This window comes from Triturus cristatus, chromosome 10 (genome assembly GCF_964204655.1).
Source record: "Triturus cristatus chromosome 10, aTriCri1.1, whole genome shotgun sequence".
In the NCBI taxonomy this organism is placed as follows: Eukaryota; Metazoa; Chordata; class Amphibia; order Caudata; family Salamandridae; genus Triturus; species Triturus cristatus.
In genome coordinates this window covers 642339703-642358743 of record NC_140593.1, presented here as the reverse complement: position 1 = coordinate 642358743, position 19041 = coordinate 642339703, and the positions used below count along the sequence as shown (strand labels likewise).

The 19041-nt window shown below is 41.6% G+C and overlaps 1 protein-coding gene across 2 annotated transcripts in view; it reads right to left on the bottom strand.

The window, feature by feature from the left end:
* Positions 1–19041, bottom strand: part of PDIA2 (protein disulfide isomerase family A member 2) — a 709180-nt gene that overhangs the window by 339608 nt on the left and 350531 nt on the right. For both annotated transcript variants that reach the window (XM_085632194.1, XM_085632195.1), the window contains exon 6: positions 826–951. In XM_085632194.1, coding sequence (XP_085488320.1) covers positions 826–951 — 126 coding nt within the window. The remainder of the gene's footprint in view (positions 1–825; positions 952–19041) is intronic.

Here is a 19041-nt window from a genome sequence, read left to right as displayed (position 1 = left end):
CACCTCAGCACGACCCTGCCCCTACCCCAGTCCTGTCCCTACTCCCAAACACTACCCTGCATGACCGACACTACTCTACACTACACAAACACAAGTACACTACCCTGCACGACCCCAACACTACTCTACACTACACAAACACAAGTACACAACCCTACACAGCCCCTCTTACCTCTCTCTCCTCATTGTTCCTCTCTTCACCTCCACGCTTGGTTCCAATCTTCTCCCTTTCCTTCTTCCTCCTGCTTCCTCCGTAGTGAGCAGGCAGAATAATGAGTCCCGAGGGCAGGCACGCACCCCCTCACAGACTTGCGCATGCAGCAGACCCTTTTCCTGAAAATGGACACCCCCTCACCGACTACGTATGCATTGTAACAATGCATGCGATGTAACAACTTGTGTACTAAAGGCTACGCGTTGTTACATCGCATGCATTGTAACGCTTGCATAGTAATTGTACGCAGACTAATGTCCGCATACTAGTGGGTGCTAACACTCAAACAACGCTCACACTCCTCATTCAGATACACAATCATATACTACCAACAGCTTGAGTGCAAGAAACGTGAGTGATTGCAAGGATGGAAGCATCCACACACTTTCAAATATAAGCCGGGACTATTAGCTTTGAAATTTGTTTTTTAGCTTTTACTTTGGCAGATAGCTTAAGCTGTCTCCAATGAGAGACAAATATCAATTATGCAGACTTTACAGTACTTAGGTGAGCTGCTATTCAGTACTCTCTCAGGAGATTTTATTAGCTGAACACAGACCCATTTCGTGTTTTAAATATCATAGTATTCCTTCCCTAGGTGGTTAACTTACCTTCCCTTTGAACTGATGGGCAGCGCCTTGGAATTCCTCCAGCACATACTGGTGAGCCTCCACAGTCTTGTTAATAAACAACAGCAAATGATTCACAATTTTAGCAGCAAATATCTTGTCAGAGTTCTGCATGTGAAAAATAAAAGAATGCACTTGTCACCAAAACAGAAATCATATCTCCAAGAAGCTTATATTAAGTAGAGAGAAAATCTCAGCACAGGAACAATCTTGGCATCTATAGGAGCTAGAATCAATTTCATATGTCACTGGAGGAAAACTGCCAATGCACATCCATAGAGGAGAACACAAACTTCATGTCCAAAGAACTCCACTTCTCAAATAAACGACTGGTTAGATCACATTTTTAATTTATGCTTTCTTTCCAAAAAGGCTTCAAGCTAACGCCTTAATAGAATACGTAGAATGAACTCCCTAGACTGAAACTTGATGCACAGCTATAATGTCTGATTTGATAGCCAGTGAAAACCAAACGTTCATATTCAAATGTAGTGATAATTTTATACTAGTTCTATAGTTTATTGTACAGTATCTATTTATTTCAATTTCAAATTTAAAAGCTTGCTCCAGTCCATTTTGAAACCAAGGTATCTTCTCAGAGACCTGTATTAATAATAAAACACTAGTCATTCCTGAACAAGAATCTGACTTCAACAATATTTTACCTGCTAAACCTTTGTTTGCTTTCCAAAGGACAAACAAATTCAAGGAAATCTTAGGTTCAAGAAACAAACAGAGATCCAGTGCCCACTACAACAAAGCTAAAGGATTGTACCATGCCACAATTGATGTCACTGTCATGCTTTCATCATGGGAAATACTGTCACTCATGCGCACAAGGGCCAACAATATATATAATTGTTATACAACCAATTGTGTATGCCTCTTGAAAACCCCATGGACTAAATTTACATTGGTAAAATCGAACGCAAAATGAAAACTAGTTTACATAAATGTAACATTTATACTTAGAATGAGAAATTCAAAGTTGTTAGACACTTCAGGGATAAAGGCCACAACATCTGTTAAGTAAATTTGCAAATTGTTGAACAGATCACTAATATATCCATCAGCAAAATAGTTTCTTACATGGGGAAACGTGTTGGATAAAAAAAATAATAGTCTACAACCTAGTGGTACAAGTTTCGTGAAAATTCGTTAATGGGAAAAAAGTTAACGGGGTAAATGTATAATTTCCTATCTTAGCTCCCATTTGACATTTTGCTTAAAGCTAGAGGAAAAATGGCTTAACAGATATACATCAAACTTGGCATGCCAACCGAAATTAACTTAGAAAGTGTGCTTTTTTTATTAGACCTGGGCGGTGAACTTCGCTCCGTTCGCTGAGTTTGCGGAGTTTTCTGCACTACGCACTCCGCGGAGTTCACGAAGTGCAGGCAACTCCGCTTCGCGATGTGCAGCGGAGTTTTTTCTCCGCTCGCGAGCTGTAAGTTAGCAGTCGCGAACGGTAAGTTAGCGATCGCGAATGGTAAGCTCGTGAGCGAGAGCTGCTGCTCGGGTAGACTTTCTACATGAGCTGCAGGAATACCAGCACAAACTGCAGTTCGCACTGCACTCCGCCACTCGTGGAACTTCTCGGAGTTGTTTTTGGAACTTCGCGGAGTTCTGCAGAGCAAAACTACGCAAACTAAGCCCAGGCCTATTTTTTATATTCAGTGTAAATTGGTTCAGTAGTTTTAGAGATTGTTACATTTAAAAAAGGTGCTGGTTGGACTTTAAAGGGTTAATACTTTTGTTCATCATGTCAGTTGAAAAGCTGTATGTTAATTTTCTTATAACTTTTGCACATTTTGATGAATAACCTTGAAATTTGGCAGACACTTAGGGGCTGATTACAATGGCAGGGAGTCTCCCTGCCATCGTAACCAACATTACCCCCCCGCCATATTATGATGGCGGGTGGATGTGTGGCTGTCATAAAGACCGACACGTATCCAATGGGCTTCTTGAGCCCGCCAGGGTGGCGAAGGGGCTTGTAGTCCCTACAATGCTGGTGGTGCCTACCAGACACCGCCGTAGGGATTATGATCTCCCTTTCTGCCAGACATTTCATGGCTACCTGCCATGTGAAGGCAAACTAAAAAGGGACTTGGGGATCAGTAATGGGCCCCAATTCTGCCCTTGAATTTTGGCTGTTGTGGGGCACCTATGGTGGAACCCCTACATATCCCTGTACCATGTGGCAAGCACCGCATGGTTCCTGCCACATAGTGCAGGGATGTGTAACATGTCCCGCTTTTACATTGCTGTGGGGGCAGCACCCACCGCAATGTAAAATATAAAAAAAGCAAAAAGACCATTTGATGGACAGAATGCAGAACAATGTCATACATTCACCCCAGTACAAAGATCTGGGCTGAAATCCATCATTTTTTTGCTCACCATGCCATTTTAGTTTGAATCTAGCCATATGCAAATCAGTCTTGACCCTGTGCTCAATGGGAACAGTCCAGACCAAACTGCCAGGCCAGGTCCTCCCTGGACTGGAAAAAAGCATCCTAGGACTGGTTTCGGGGTTTCGCCCCTCTTCAGCCAAGATAGCTCGACTCCAGTGGCATTGGGAAGCACAAGACCCACGTCTGGGCATACCCATCCCACTCGGGGTGACAAATGCAAAAAGAACAATTGATGGACAGAATGCAGAACAATGTCATACATTCACCCCAGTAAAAAGATATAGGCTGAAATCCCGAAACTGTTCCTAGGAAGCTTGTTTCCGGTCCAAGGAGGACCTGGCTTGGCAATTCGGGCTGGACTGTTCCCATGAGACACAGGGTCAAGACTGATTTGCATATGGCAGGGTCAAAACTAGGGTGGCACGGTGAGCAAAAGAATGATGGATTTAACCCAGATCACTTGACTGGGGGTGAATGTTATGAATTGTTCTGCATTCCGTCCATCAATTGTGTGACTTTTGCAATGTAAAATATAGGCATAGCAAACGTCATGGTGGCGGTCGCATTGTAATGACTACTATGGGACCGCCGACAGCATGTCGGGTGGTCCCAATCCCTGATACAATGGCGGACGAACTTCAGTCATAACCAGCTCCTTAGTACCTTCAAATTATTATTTCAAATTTGAGGAGATGCATGAAGGGGATGGGAAAAAGTGTTAAATCGCTAATAAGTGCAAAAAATATAAAAATAAAGGTAACTCATTTTTTTAAAATATAATAATCGAAAATAAATATAACTAAAACAAGTATATAAGAAATAATATACAACTAAATACAATTCTAAGGTATGGTGCACTTCTGCTCTCTCATAGCTCTTGCGCACTTGAAGCTGCATTGTGGCAGCGAAGGCACCGTTGCACCACGGTGCAATGATGCCTGCATTAAAAGGAGAATTGTTTGAGTGCAGGAAGGGAGATACCTCCCCGCACAAAAATCTCTTGAGTCATTTTCCTCTTACTATGTGTGTTCCAGAGTGCAGCACACACATAAAGAGGAAATAACAAGGAGAAAAAAAGCTTTTTCTCCTCATTAAGCCATCCTCTGGGAGGCAAAACAATTTCATGCAATGCGAGATTTTCAAACCTTTGTAAATCCGAGATTATATAAAATCCATGTGTGGATATATGGGGACACCGATGCTCCACCAATGCAACACCTCCCAGAGCGATGTGTAACGTAATGTAGAACAAGCCACTGCATTGCTTTACATTTCTTTACAAAGCCACGCAAGGGGCAATTAGCTTTGTAAATATCTACTAGCATTTTGCACCATGGCTGCATGACAAAGAGGCACAATGCCAACACCTAATGTTAGCCCGGCCCTCAATTTACATAATGCATATTTAGAATGAGAACATTGAAGACAACTACAATTCTACATTATATTTATTAAATAATTAAAATTACATTTTAAAACCACATAAAAATAAATGTTACTCAAAGGTTACTATAAAATAAAATGCAAAAAAGCAAAATAATAAAAAAAAACATTTACTACAAAAAGATATATCTCCAACTAAAAGGAAAACACGTTTAAAATGCTACATCCTATTAAGAAACACAAAAAAGCAATTAAACTTCATTTAAATAACACTTAAACTAAACACATAAGTAAAACAAAGTTCACATTGCAAATTCAACAAAAAAGTTCAAAAAATAAAAGTTTTGAAGATTACATTTACTACTTTGCACTTCAACTTACAAGCCAGTAGAAAAATTATTGTACTTCAGATGAATTTCATATTCTATTTTCTCTTAAACCTAAGCTACAAAAGGGCAAAGAAAGTGTTGGGAGTTTGGAGGGGTCAGAGTTACAATTCTCATTTCAACCTAAGAAACTGTTGATAAAGTGTTGGACTTTGGGGAATGGGTCTGAACATTGGTGGGGTCAGGTTTCTATTCCTACTCCAACCTGAGCAACAGTTGGGAAGGCGCTGGACTTTGAAGGGTTCAAATATACCATTCTCTCTCCAACCCAAGCAACAGTAGGGAAAGCCCTGGATCTGAGGGGGTAAGATTTACCATTCCCACTCCAACTTTAGCAACATTGGTGAAATTATTGAACTTTGGATGGGTCAGATTTTGTATTCCATCCACAAACAAAGCAACAGTGGGGAAAGTGTTGGACTTTAGGAGTCACATTTACTATTCCTACACCAACCTAAGCATCGTTAGTGAAATATTGGACTTTGGAGGGGTGAGATTTACTATTCCCACTTCACACTAAGCAAAAGTAGGTAAAGCACAGAATTTGGGGGCGGGGGGGGGCAGATTTTCTATTCCCACTCCAACCTAGGAAATATTGCTGAAAGTATTGGACTTTGGAAGGGGTGTGATTTACTATTCCAACTCAAAACTAAGCAACAGTAAAGAAAGTGTTGAAGAAAATATATAGTAATCATTTAAAATATATTCTAAAAAAAATCACAAACTTCCAAATTAGCATAAAAATTCAAAACACTATTTAAAAAGTAATTTTCCTATTAGAAAACAATATCTATGCACAACTAAAATGACTAAAGTTTAATACAAAAAGTAATTATTAAATAAATACCAATTTAAACATTATTCATATTGTAAAAGCACATACCACCCAACTCTCTTAAAATGGCAACAACATACAGCAAAGTGAAATGATACTAAAAGAAATAAATTACACCAAATTTTTTTAAGTTGTAAAAGATTTTTTTCAAATGCAAATTAAAACATAAATTAATATAATCAATTACATAATTTATATAATTAGCTGATTAAAATAAAACACAATTAGGAACTTGATTAATTAAATAATTTACAGAGCGAATAATATAATTAATCTTTTGAAAATATAAATAAACATTATTCATAGCATTAAAAATGTAACAGTTACATAATATACATTATCAATTTTAACCAATTAAATGTAACTAATTGTAAAAAATGTGCAAAAGAACATCAAAATCCATATTTAAAAACCCCAAAACTAACCAATAATTATAAAAGAATTAAAATCTGCTTGAAAACAGCATTTTAAACATAGCCAAAATACAAAACAAGAATATACAAACAACTAAAATTAACATATTAATTACTTAAAACACACAAAATAATAAAACTTTCAAACAGACATCAATATTATATTCAGCTATGTTTTAAAAATGATTTAAACACTTACAAAATATACTCTTACTTGTAATAGTCTGTAAGTCTGTACCATGATATTCCTGTCACCTCAATTGCTTGGGTTAAGATATTAGTGTGAAACAATATTTTTGAAACAATATTAATGATGAGCATTGTGTGATGAATCTTCACCAAATTTGGCAGAAGCAGGGAAGGATTAGTTTTCTGTTAGTAGGTCAGGTTTTGTGCCATTTCATTAATAGTTGGGAATACTTAAAGGAGGGTCAGAAAAATGTTAATTTCCTATTACCTTTTAGGCTGTTTGATCAGTCTCTGTCAACGTGGCAAGTATTTAGCAAGTAATACCCAGTGCAGCTATGTGAGGTTTCATAAAGATACACCAGGAGGGCAAAGTTAAAGGTGGAGGGGTCAAACATATATTTGATTTACTAATAGCTTTGCCACCATTTTACCCTAACTAGGGCAAACTAGGCATAACTAGGGCAAAACCTGTCCTGGGTTGCTTGTGATCCAGTTCAGGGAGGACCTGGCTTAGCAGTTCGGGCTGGACTGTTCCTGTTGGAGCAGTGGCAAGACTGATTTGCATATAGCTGGGTCCAAACTGAGGTTTAATAGTTTGCAAAATAACAATGGATTGAGATGCAGCCCTGAGTGAATTTCAGTGTCTGAGATTCATTCAATCGTTTCATCCATCACTGTTTTGCATACTCATTAAATCCATCAAAGTGGGGTAGTGAAATTGTAATTGTTTATAACTTTAGCGCTGTTTGATAAATCTGCAAATATGGCAGACAGTTAGCAAGTTACACTCAGTGCAGGTAAAATGTTAAAGAGGGGGTCAAAACATTTTCGATTTACTAATATTTGCGGTACTGTCTGAGGGCTCTGCACACCCTGTGGCAGACACTTAGGGACCTATTACGATGCCGAGTGGACTTGTGTCCCACAGACCCCATCTCGGACACACGAACAACCAACCTCCTGTCCCGACCACCTGATTAGGATGAGACCGAACACTGTTCTCTCACATTCTGACATTTCCCTATGGGAGTAGGTATTATGGCAGTAAACCTGCCATAGTACATGCTCCCATGGGGGAAGTGGGAGGTGGTGTTAATCCCTGCACCCTGTGGCAGGCATCTCAAGGTACCTGCCAAGGGGTGCAGGTATTAACAAGGGGTACCATAGGTGCCCCCTCGGCCACCAAACAGAGGCCACAAAGGAAAGGCTGGCATGGAAAGCCTGCTAGTGACTGAGTATCATAATCCCGGCCTCCGACAGGCCGACGGGCTCCTTGAGCCTGTCAGAAGCCAGCCATAATGACTGCTGGTTTAGTTTCCGACCGCCTGCATTGTAATGCAGCGGTCGGAAATTAAACTGAGTCAGCCCCTTAGCCTGTGCAGCCTACACTTGGATGTCCCAATTTCATATAGGTGCATCAGCAGAGTTTCAATGTAGGGTTGGCACAAGAAGTCTTCATCTGTTAATAATTTTAGCACTGAGTCCCCACAACATTTGGAAGACATTTAGGGGACTCATCTTACTGTTAGCAATGTCGGGTTTTTAGTGGATCTGTCGGGAGGAAACATAAATACAGAGAATGAATCATAACGGAAATAGCAATTAAGTTAATGAACATTGTGAAAGCAAGGAAACAATTTCTGAAGCATATGGAATCATAACAAAATAACATGAGGGGAAGAGAATAGAAACTTCGGCAGGGGTTCAAATAAGGCATAAAATAATACCAAAACGTGAGAAAGATTAAAGGGTAAAGGTAAAAAAGACGGCAATGAAAAAAGCAAAGTATTAAAATGGGGAAATAAAGTGGCAGATTTACAAGCCCCTTGTGCCACTTTTGCATCACTTTTAACATGGGAAAAGTGACGCAAAAGTGGCACAAGGGGCTTGTAAATCTGCCCCAAAGTGTTGTGATTTTCATATAATGAATATGTTACATGGTGTTAATGACAAACATATAACTTGCACAGTAAGTTGAATAGCAGTGCATGTTTAGTTTGACTCATACAACATACTTGGCATTTTACCAGCTGCCCTATATTTGGTCTGGTTTCCCACGTGGTTGGCTTTCGCGCACAGATCCTGGTGCATGCTCGTGTCTCACATTGCACATCACACTCTAATGCTGGTTTTTCACAGGACTGGTTTTAATGCACTGGTCCTGGTGAATGCTCATATCTCGCGCTGCACAGCAAACTCTAATGCTAGTTTCTCACATGGCTGGTTTTCGCACTCGGATACTGGTGCACGCTCATGCCTCACGCTGCACAGCAAACTCTAATGCTGGTTTCCCATATGGCTGTTTTTTGCACATGGATCCTGGTGCACTCTCATGCCTCATGCTGCAAAGCACACACTAATGATAGTTTTCATACATGGACCCTGGTGCACGCTCGTGTCTCACACGGTACAGCACACTCTAATGCTGGTTTTCCATAATGCTATTTTTAATGCGCAGCTCCTTGGGCACACTTGTGTCTCATGCTGCACAGCACACTTTAATAATGGTTTACCACATGGCTAGTTTTCACGCACGGAACCTGGTGCATGCTTATGCCTCACGCTGCACAGCACAATCTAAGGCTGGTTTTCAAATGATTTTCTCCTACTACAGGCAGAACAGGATTTCCTGCAACATTCAGCCCGTCATGCGTGCTTTCACTTTCCAAGCAGCCTGGGACAATGGCGGCTACTTCTTTGCATGGAAATAGGTCTCGTATTTACAAGAATTTGAGCTATTAGCATTGTAAATGACAATGTTTTTTATTTATGTGTTAATTACAAAACAGATCAATAAAAGGCATTGTCATTTACAATGCCAATAGCTTAAACTCTCGCAAATGCAAGACCTATTGCATTGCAAATGCTTGTTTTTGTTTGCAGTGGAGTGATCAGTTAGAAAACAAGAGTTTTCAAGCTCAAGTTTTGAGCATTTAAGAAGCAGAGGTGCAGTTAGGATGGATGGGTTGGTGGAATGATAGCTATATGTATGAATGCTTGAATGGATGGATAGCTGTATGAGTACATGCATGGATGTCTGGGTGATCAGTTGAATAAAAAGATGGTAGATGATGCATAGGTAGGACAGTTACAGATGGTCGGTATGGAAAGAAAAAGATGGATTCACAGGGAAAATATTTATAAAAAAGGAAATGTTAGTACTTTATTGGACCTTTGGTAAAGACTGGATGATATATCAGGCTACACGGTGGCCCAGATCTCAATAAACACAAAATCCCATTTACAATTCAGAAGTTGGTGGTGGTTTTGTGCCCTCAACCTGAAACTATGCTTCCTGGTCAGCTGCTTAGATGCCTGCCTAATCTGCAGTCTTCCAACACAGTATTACACGTGGATACTGGTTTAACCCATTCAAATCTTAAATGCTGTGTCCCATCAAACCTTACCAGAGACAGTTACTAATTATGACTGATGAAGGAAAAGTCTGATGACTGGTCCCATTTATAGCCCTTGCATGTGGTGTTCTGCAAGTTGCAAGGACACGTTGACAATGCCCTGTTGATAAACACAATTATGCCACTCTGTGGCATTGAGACTGCCAAATATAGGCCTATTTGTAAACTCTCTAGTGCATGTGATGCACACAAAAGGCATGCTACATGTTTTCAGAGCCTTTCAACTTGTAACCGTGTAAAGGCAAGGAAGGGATGGCATGACTGGCACAGCAGGGGAAGCATTACCGTCTTTTTGTTCTGAGGACTGCAACATTTTCGAGTGAGCCTTCACAACAGCAGCTTCCCAGTATCTCTGTTGCTTACTCGATTGGAAGACCAAACAAAAGATAACACATTCTGGTGCCATACTACAGATGACTGCGCCAGCTCTAATTGTCACTGTGCGCCAGATTATGCACCCAACAGCATTACAGAGGATCAGCCTGTAATGCGCCGTGATGTTGGCGCAGACTTTGAACTCTGTGTTGATATGCGTTTGCATCTGTGCGCATATTGTATTAGTGCACAGATGCAAGCGCACATAAACACAGACATACTCTGGTGCACAGCGACAATTAGCGCCGGCGCACTCCTCTGTAGTATGGCCCCAGAATGTTTAATGTATTGCTTTAATTGATGGGCTAGGTGAAACACATTCTCCCACCAAACACCTGACACATACATTCACTGAAGCACTAGGAAGAAGAAATAAGGCTGCACTGCGCTCTGAAAAAACAATAGTCTAGCCTCACAAATCAGGTGTTTAACTATACCCAAAGCACGCTCCATAAACATGTATGCCTTGCAAAGATGCAGATAACAGTTTCAGGTGTTCAGCATGTATTGCATTAAAAAGCACTCCTGCCGAACTTGTGATGCTGTACCTGCCCGGACAGCCCACCACCCTTTCCCTACCTGAACAAATGGAGCTCCAAGGCCATGCACGTTGCCTGCTCCAGCTTCACCAGGCCCAGTTTCACCTGCTGCTGCAGCAGTGTGGACCCCATGGGCTTGTTGCTGCCTTCCACGGCCTCCAGCAGCTCAGCCAGCACCGGAGGCAGAAGGAAGGCAAAAACTGGATTAATTTGACCAGTGCAGCACCCGCACATTGTCACCCTAAGGGCGCCATACTAGTTAAGGTACTATCAACGCTGAAGGTAATCAGCGTAGGATGCGCCATCTTGGTACAGGGATTACAAACTACGTATTCGTGGTTGAGGGCTCGTGAACATAATACAGCCGCAGCAACACAAAACAAGTACTAGCGATAGAAGTAAGGTGGCTCTTAGCAGAGGCACTGTCATACGGAGGGCAGACTTCATGCATTTAAATTCAAAGCATCCAGGCGAGCCTCCACTATTTTATTCTCACCACTGACTGATGAGACAAACGGGGGTTGGGTACTGGGAATGAGAGATATGCAGGGGTCGGCGGCTGTACATCCGAGCTGGGGTTTACATTTGTTGCACAGTGATAAAGTATGGCTTGCCGCGCTGCAACAATAAGAAAAAATAGTTCTCCCCAACAACAGCTGAAGAATGCAAGCGGAAAGAAACTGTTTTTAGGCGGTGCTCCTCTGCGAAAAACTGAAGTGAGGTATTGCTGCATGAAGCACTTAGGAGGCTATAAAGAAGAGCGACACTTGACTGAGTCAATGGTATGCAGTAGGCAGGAGCAAACTCCTTTATGAAGATAACAGATCTTCCAGATAGCACATGTGCGTTGCCTAGGCTCAACCTAAAAAGCAATACAACTATGTTTTCTTTTTTCCTTGTGACATGGACACCTAAAACTAGAAGCACACAAAGTAGTTCCTTAAAAATATGCATTTCTTCTATGATTGCAAGAAATTGGATTCATATTTGGGGGGGACAACTACACATCTCAAGGAATAATCACAACTCGAGACAGCGTGGACCTTCAAAGTCACTAATTAACCTAAGCTCCACCCGCTGAAAGGAATGGTGTAGATAAGACAGGCTTAATTTACTATGTGTGACTTATTTATCCACTGTCAGAACAGTAATAAAGTAAAAAACACCAAGCAATAAAAATCCCACACCGAATTATAAAAATAGAGTACATTTTAATAAGCAAAATGACACCAAAACAATAATAATCCATTAAGGGATACTACAGATATGACTTTTATAGATTAAGGTGATAATAGCACTGAAAAGGATTACGCACCATTGATAGTCAATGGCCACAGTAGAGTTTTTCCTTGGGACTCAGTCTCTGAAATTGAAGTCAAAATCCTTCAGTGGGTTAAGCCGCCAGGCTGTATCCGAAGGTGTATTCCATGAGGCTGGGTACCTTATCGATCAGGGCCCACTGATTTGCTGCTGCGGCGAAGCTCCAAGTGGGAGAAACCACTTTCTTCAAACCAGCGTGGCTATGCCTTGGGTGGATAGAATGGGTTTGTGTGTTCTGGTTCTAATGAGAACTGGAAATCCAAAACCTTGTAAGTCCCAACTTTTCAGAGGTGGTATGACAAGTGCAGTTAGACACAGCTAAGGATTCCAGGACCTGAGAAACAACAGTTGGGAGTCAAGACTCGATCCAGGAGAGGCTATCAGCAGGTTGCAAGTCAGATCCAGTTGTTATTGGTCAGCTGGGCACTTCAAGGAAAAGTCCTCTTGCAGCTTGTTGTGGCCCTATAGCTACACGGGTCAATAGGCGTCTACTTTATAGCCTTGGTTACAAGGGGAAGCAAGTCCAATCCTTCAAGGCTCTGCTCTAGTTACAGAGATCAGGTCCATTCCTCTTCTCTTCTTCCACAGGTCCATAAAGTGTGATGAAAAATTGTGTCTTGAGGTTCCATATTAATGCTTGGTACCAACTAGTGTATTGCTTCTAATGGCGCCCAAAGCGAATGGGTAAAAGTTCCGGAGGTAGCATTTGAGGCCATCCTGATAAGAAGGACATAAGCCGGGACCTCTCCAGGTGTCACCAAACATTTGCCTGTTACAGGGGACACCCTATCGAAGCAAATTAAGTTCCTCGGCCAAACCCACTAGTCTTTCTGCCAGGGGAAGAGAAAAACAACTCCTGATTCCCAAGCCATTTTTCCTGCCCTATGATCATTTTGCATTCCATTCATCACGGCATATTCCTGGCTGTGCCACTGCTTATGAGAGAATGAAAATTAGCCCAAGCAACTTTAATCAGGGAAAATTTAACTTTCTAAAATATACCTTTCCCTAATATTCATTAAAAATACAACCACACCATTGAGTTGGGATTTTAATAACTAATAGAAAATAGTTGTTTCATCATTTTTGTAGCTTGACCCTAACTGGAGATACCAACATTTATTTTTACATTTGCTTCCCAGTGTTTCCTTTTGGGATAGCAAGAGCCTTCTCAGGGTTATAATAGTTTGTGTTCCCTATGTTTCTTGGGTTAAAGCTTACCAGGATTCAATTTGACATGGCATACTTTGGACTGGGTGAACACAGTATATTCCTGCCAATTAGCACCCTTCACTGTGTTTTCCAACATCTTTTACTGTGGGGATATCACATATTACTGCTCCTACACTGCTGTATTTTCTGATATCCCCTACTTTTCAACTGTTAGCTTTTAGCCACTGACCAATTCAAGTTACCTTTTATATGATAGTAGATTACAATAATTATTCACATTTTTCATTTGATTCCACAAGCTTTCACATCTGGTTCCTTTCGGGGATATCAAATATAATGTCTTGTTTGGGCTATAATATTTGGTATCCCATATATTTCGCGGGTTAGAGCTTACCAGGATTCAATTTGACATGGCATTCTATGGACAAAGTATTTTCCTGCCAAATAGCACCCTTTCCTGTGTTTTCCACAATATATTACTGTGGTGATACAACATATTACGGCTTCTGCAGTGCTGTAATATCTAGAATCCCCAACAAGTGTTATCTTTTAGCCACATACCAACTTAAGTTGCCTTTTATTTGCTAGCAGACTGCTATATCTTTCCACATTTTTGATTTCATTACGCAAGCTTTCACATCTAGTTCCTTTGGAGGATACCAAATATAATGTCTCATAAGGGCTATAATATTTGGTATCCCCTATGTTTCTCAGGATAGAGCTTACCAGGATTCAATAGGACATGCCATTCTGTTGTCTGGGTGAACAAAGTATTTTCCTGCCAAATGGCATCCTTACCTCGGTTTTCCATAATATTGTACTATGGGGATACCACATATTACAGCTTCTGCATTGCTGTAATATCTGGTACCATATATAATGGACTCTACCGCCTATAAAATGTGGTATCCCTTGTGTTTCTCGGATGAGAACTTACATGGATTCAATTTGACCTGGTCTAATGTTGGATGGGTTAGCACCGTATTCGTGAAATTAGAACCCTTCCTTTTGCTTTCCAACATCATTTACTATGGGGATACCAAATATTATGGCTCACACATTGCTGTAATATATCGTATCCCCTACGTTCCATGGTTTACCCTTTAGCCATTGACCAGTTGAAGTTGCCTTTTATTTGATAGCAGATTACAGTATCTTTTCACATTTTGTACATCATACCACAAGATTTTGCATCCGCTACCCTTAGGGGATACCAAATATAATAGCCTAAACTGCCTATAATATTTGGTATCCCCAGTGTTTCTCGGGTTAGAAGTTACCAGGATTCAATTTGACATCGCTTTATATTGGATGGGAGAGCACAGTATTTCTACACCAAATAATATCCTTCCTTTTGCTTTCCAACATCATTTACAATGGCGATACCAAATATCATGCAAATGCATTGCTGTAATATCTCCTATCCCCCTTGCTTCATGGGTTATCCTTTAGCCATTGACCAGTTGAAATTGACTTTTATTTGATAGCAGATTACAGTATCTTTTCACATTTTGTATATCATACCACAAGATTTTGCATCCGGTACCCTTAGGGGATACCAAATATAATAGCCTAAACTGCCTATAATATTTGGTATCCCCAGTGTTTTTCGGGTTAGAAGATACCAGGATTCAATTTGACTTCGCCTTATGTTGGATGGAGGAGCACAGTATTTTTATACCAAATAGCCCCCTTCCTTTTGCTTTCCAACATCATTTACAATGGGGATACCAAATATTATGGCTCACTCAATGCTGTAATATGTTGTATCCCCTATGTTTCATAGGTTACCCTTTAGCCATTGACTAGTTGAAATTGCCTTTTGTTTGATAGCAGACTACAGTATCTTTTAACATTTTGTACATCATTCCACAAGATTTTGCATCCGTACCCTTAGGGGATACAAACTATAATAGTCTATATTGCCAATAATATTTTGTATCCCTACGGTTTCTCGGGTTAGAAGTTACCAGGATTCAATTTGACATTGCCTGATGTTGGATGGAGGAGCATAGTATTTCTATACTAAATAGCCCCCTTCCTTTTTCTTTTCAACATCATTTACTATGGGTATACCAAATATTTAGGCTCATGCATTGCCGTAATATCTCGTATCCCTATGTTTCATGGGTTGCTCTTTAGCCATTCGACCAATAGAATTTGCCTTTTATTTGATAGCAGACTACAGTATCTTTTCACATTTTGTACGACATTCCACAAGATTTTGCCTCTGGTACCCTTAGGAGATACCAATTATAATAGCTTATGTGGCCTATAATATTTGGTATCCCCAGCGTTTCTTGGGTTAGAAGTTACCAGGATTCAATTTGACATTGCCTTATGTTGGATGGAGGAGCACAGTCTTTTTATACCAACTAGCCCTCTTCCTTTTGCTTTCCAACATCATTTACTATGGGGATACCAAATATTATGGCTCACGCATTGCTGTAATATCTCGTATCCCCTATGTTTCATGGGTTACCCTTTAGCCATTGACTAGCTGAAATTGCCTTTTGTTTGATAGCAGACTACAGTATCTTTTCACATTTTGAACATCATTCCACAAGGTTTTGCATCCGTAACCTTAGGGAATACCAACTATAATAGCTTACACAGCCTATAATATTTGGAATCCCCAGTGTTTCTCAGGTTAGAAGTTACCAGGATTCAATTTGACTTTGCCTTATGTTGGATGCGGGAGCAAGGTATTGCTATACCAAATAGCACCCTTCCTTTTGCTTTCCAACATCATTTACTGTGGGTATACCAAATATTATGGCTCACACATTGCTGTAATATATCGTATCCCCTACGTTCCATGGTTTACCCTTTAGCCATTGACCAATTGGATTTGCCTTTTGTTTGATAGCAGGCTACAGTATCTTTTCACATTTTGTACATCATTCCACAAGATTTTGCATCCGTTCCCTTAGGGGATACCAAATATAATAGCCGATATGGCCTATAATATTTGGAATCCCCAGCGTTTCTCGGGTTAGAAGTTACCAGGATTTAATTTGACATTGCCTTATGTTGGATGGAGGAGCAAAGTATTTCTATACCAAATAGCACCCTTCCTTTTGCTTTCCAACATCATTTACTATGGGGATACCAAATATTATGGCTCACACATTTCTGTAATATCTATTATCCCCTACGTTCCATGGTTACCCTTTAGCCATTGACCACTTGAACTTCTTTTATTTGATAGCAGACTACAGTATATTTTCTTTTTTTCGTATCATTCCACAAGATTTTACATCCGGTTGCCCTATGGATACCAAACATAATGGCCGATACAGCCTATAATATTTGGTATCCCCTATGTTTCTCAAGTTAGAATTAGCCAGGATTCAATTTGACATTGTCTTATGTTGAATGGGTTAGCACAGTATTTCTATGCCAAAGTGCGCCCTTCCTTTTTCTTTCCAACATTGTTTACTATGGGGACACCAAATATTATGGCTCAAACATTGCTGCAATACCTTGTATCCTCTTTGTTTCACTGGTTACCCTTAGTTGACGTTGCCTTATATTTGATAGCAGACTACAGTATGTTTTCACGTTTTTTATATAATTCCCCAATATTTTACATCCACTTTCCCTTAGGGGATACCATGTATAATGCCCTCTATGTCCTATTATATGTGGTATTCCATGTGTTACTCATGTTGGGACTTACTAGGGTTTAATTTGACATGGTCTTATGTTGGTTGGGTGGGCACAGTGTTTCTATGCCAAATAGCACCCTTCCTTTTGCTTTCCAACATCGTTTACTATGGGGATACCAAATATTATGGATCACGCATTGCTGTAATATCTTGAATCCCCTATGTTTCACATGTTACCCTTTAGTCATTCACCAGTTGAAGTTGCCTTTTATTTGGCAACAGACTACAATACCGTCTCACATTTTTTGCATCATTCTACAAGATTTTACATCCGGTTTCCTTAGGGGATACCAAATATAATGGCTGTTACCGGTTATAATATTTGGTGTCCTCTATGTTTCTCTGGTTAGAACTTATTAGGATTCAATTTGACGTGGTCTTATGTTGGCTGGATGAGCACATTATTTTTCTGCCAGCTGGCCTGCCACCAATATAAATTCTTTGTGCATGCAGCTGCATGTATACAAAGGTCAAGGGTTCCACAGAAATTGTGACGGGGGACACACTGCCAGGTGCCACTGCCCATTGATAAACATTCTGGCCAAGGGGTCCCTACGGAACAAGATAATTTTAATGAAACACCTAGCCAGGTCCATTTTGGTTAATACCTTGAACACATATGGCCATTCCAGAGTGTCATTTACTTTTTTAGCATCAAGAAAAGGCGGCACTGTGGGGAGTGGCCAGCAGCCAACAGGAATGGCCGTGCATTAGTGAGGCTCCAAAGCCCTCACCGTCTATCCTGCTAATATCCTATTAGTTTAGCCGTACCGTTCCCAGATCTGGTGGATCCCTGGTCCCTGACTTCGGTGGCGACAGGTGTTACCTTAAATCGTTCCTATACCGAGACCTGGACCAGATTGTGGAGCTGCGGCAGCAGGGATGTAGAAAATGGCGGCATCTTAGACAAGGAGGAGAAGGAGCGGGGGTCCCTGTGGAGCCTCCCTGGCTCTCCTGCTTACTGAAGAAGCAAGCAAGTAGTGACTGGCAGCGGGGATCGCTGCACGCCGGAATCAGAGTCGCAAATGCTGTTGATCGGGACTGGAGTGGCTGAGGGCTGTGAGGTGAGCCATGCCTCATGAAACTCAAGACCCTGGCGTCGGAGACCTGGGAGGCCCACAGATCCAGCGGTCTGGATGTATGCGGTGCGCAGCGGGGGCACTCGGAGAGCACTCGGCAGGAATCCTCACAACAGGGGAGCCAACATTGCAGAGACCGGCAAAAGAAGGCATTGCGGGGACGTTACGATCCGGAAGGATCCCAAGTTATGCATGGGCTCATCTGAGGGGCTGGAGTGCAACTGACTGAGCGGCGACGAGCAACTTGAGACCCCGGTTTTAGTGGCCGGTGGGTCTCGGTACAGTGCAACTCCGGGCGGGACTGCCCTACACGCCTGCCAACAAAACCTAGTGCGCGGCCCCTGAATAATGCCTCACTGGGAGCGGGACTAATCCTTGGACCGGCGATCTGTGGCATAGGTCGGAAGAGGAAGATAAGGGGAAACAAGTTTGCTGAGTTCATATGCAGCAAGGCACAGGCTCACTACAGAGCAATTTGATACACGTGCGGAGCATTTCCGGGCTCATTGTGGGGAGTAGAGGGTGAAGCGCTGACTCCCCCGTCCAGAAATGTGCTCTGGCTTGATTTAAGCTACCATAGAACTGTGACTGGTGGGTGTGAGGCAGCACGCCACTAGACAACACCCCCTGCCCCGAGAACCATTGGCTATGCACGGTGCCAGGAATAGCGGCTGGGGGCTGGTTCCTAGGAAACCAGCCAGGCCACTAGGGAGTCCTTAACCCCCCTGGGCAGGCGGTGGAGACTACTGTGACCAGGCCTGTAGGACTAAACTATAGTGGTAATTGGCGGCCTGGTGATGGCAAGCAGAAAGGGCTCAAACCAAAGGCCCAAAATAAGCTGGCCAAATTTGCCTGGACTAAAGCGAGGGAGGGGCAGGAAAACACTCAGCAGGAAGCCCCTAATAAGCCAACTAACTCTCCATCTCCATCAGACCTAATGCTTCACGACATAATGGAAGCAATAACGGGAGTGCGCACGTCCCTCGAAGCCCGTATCGACAC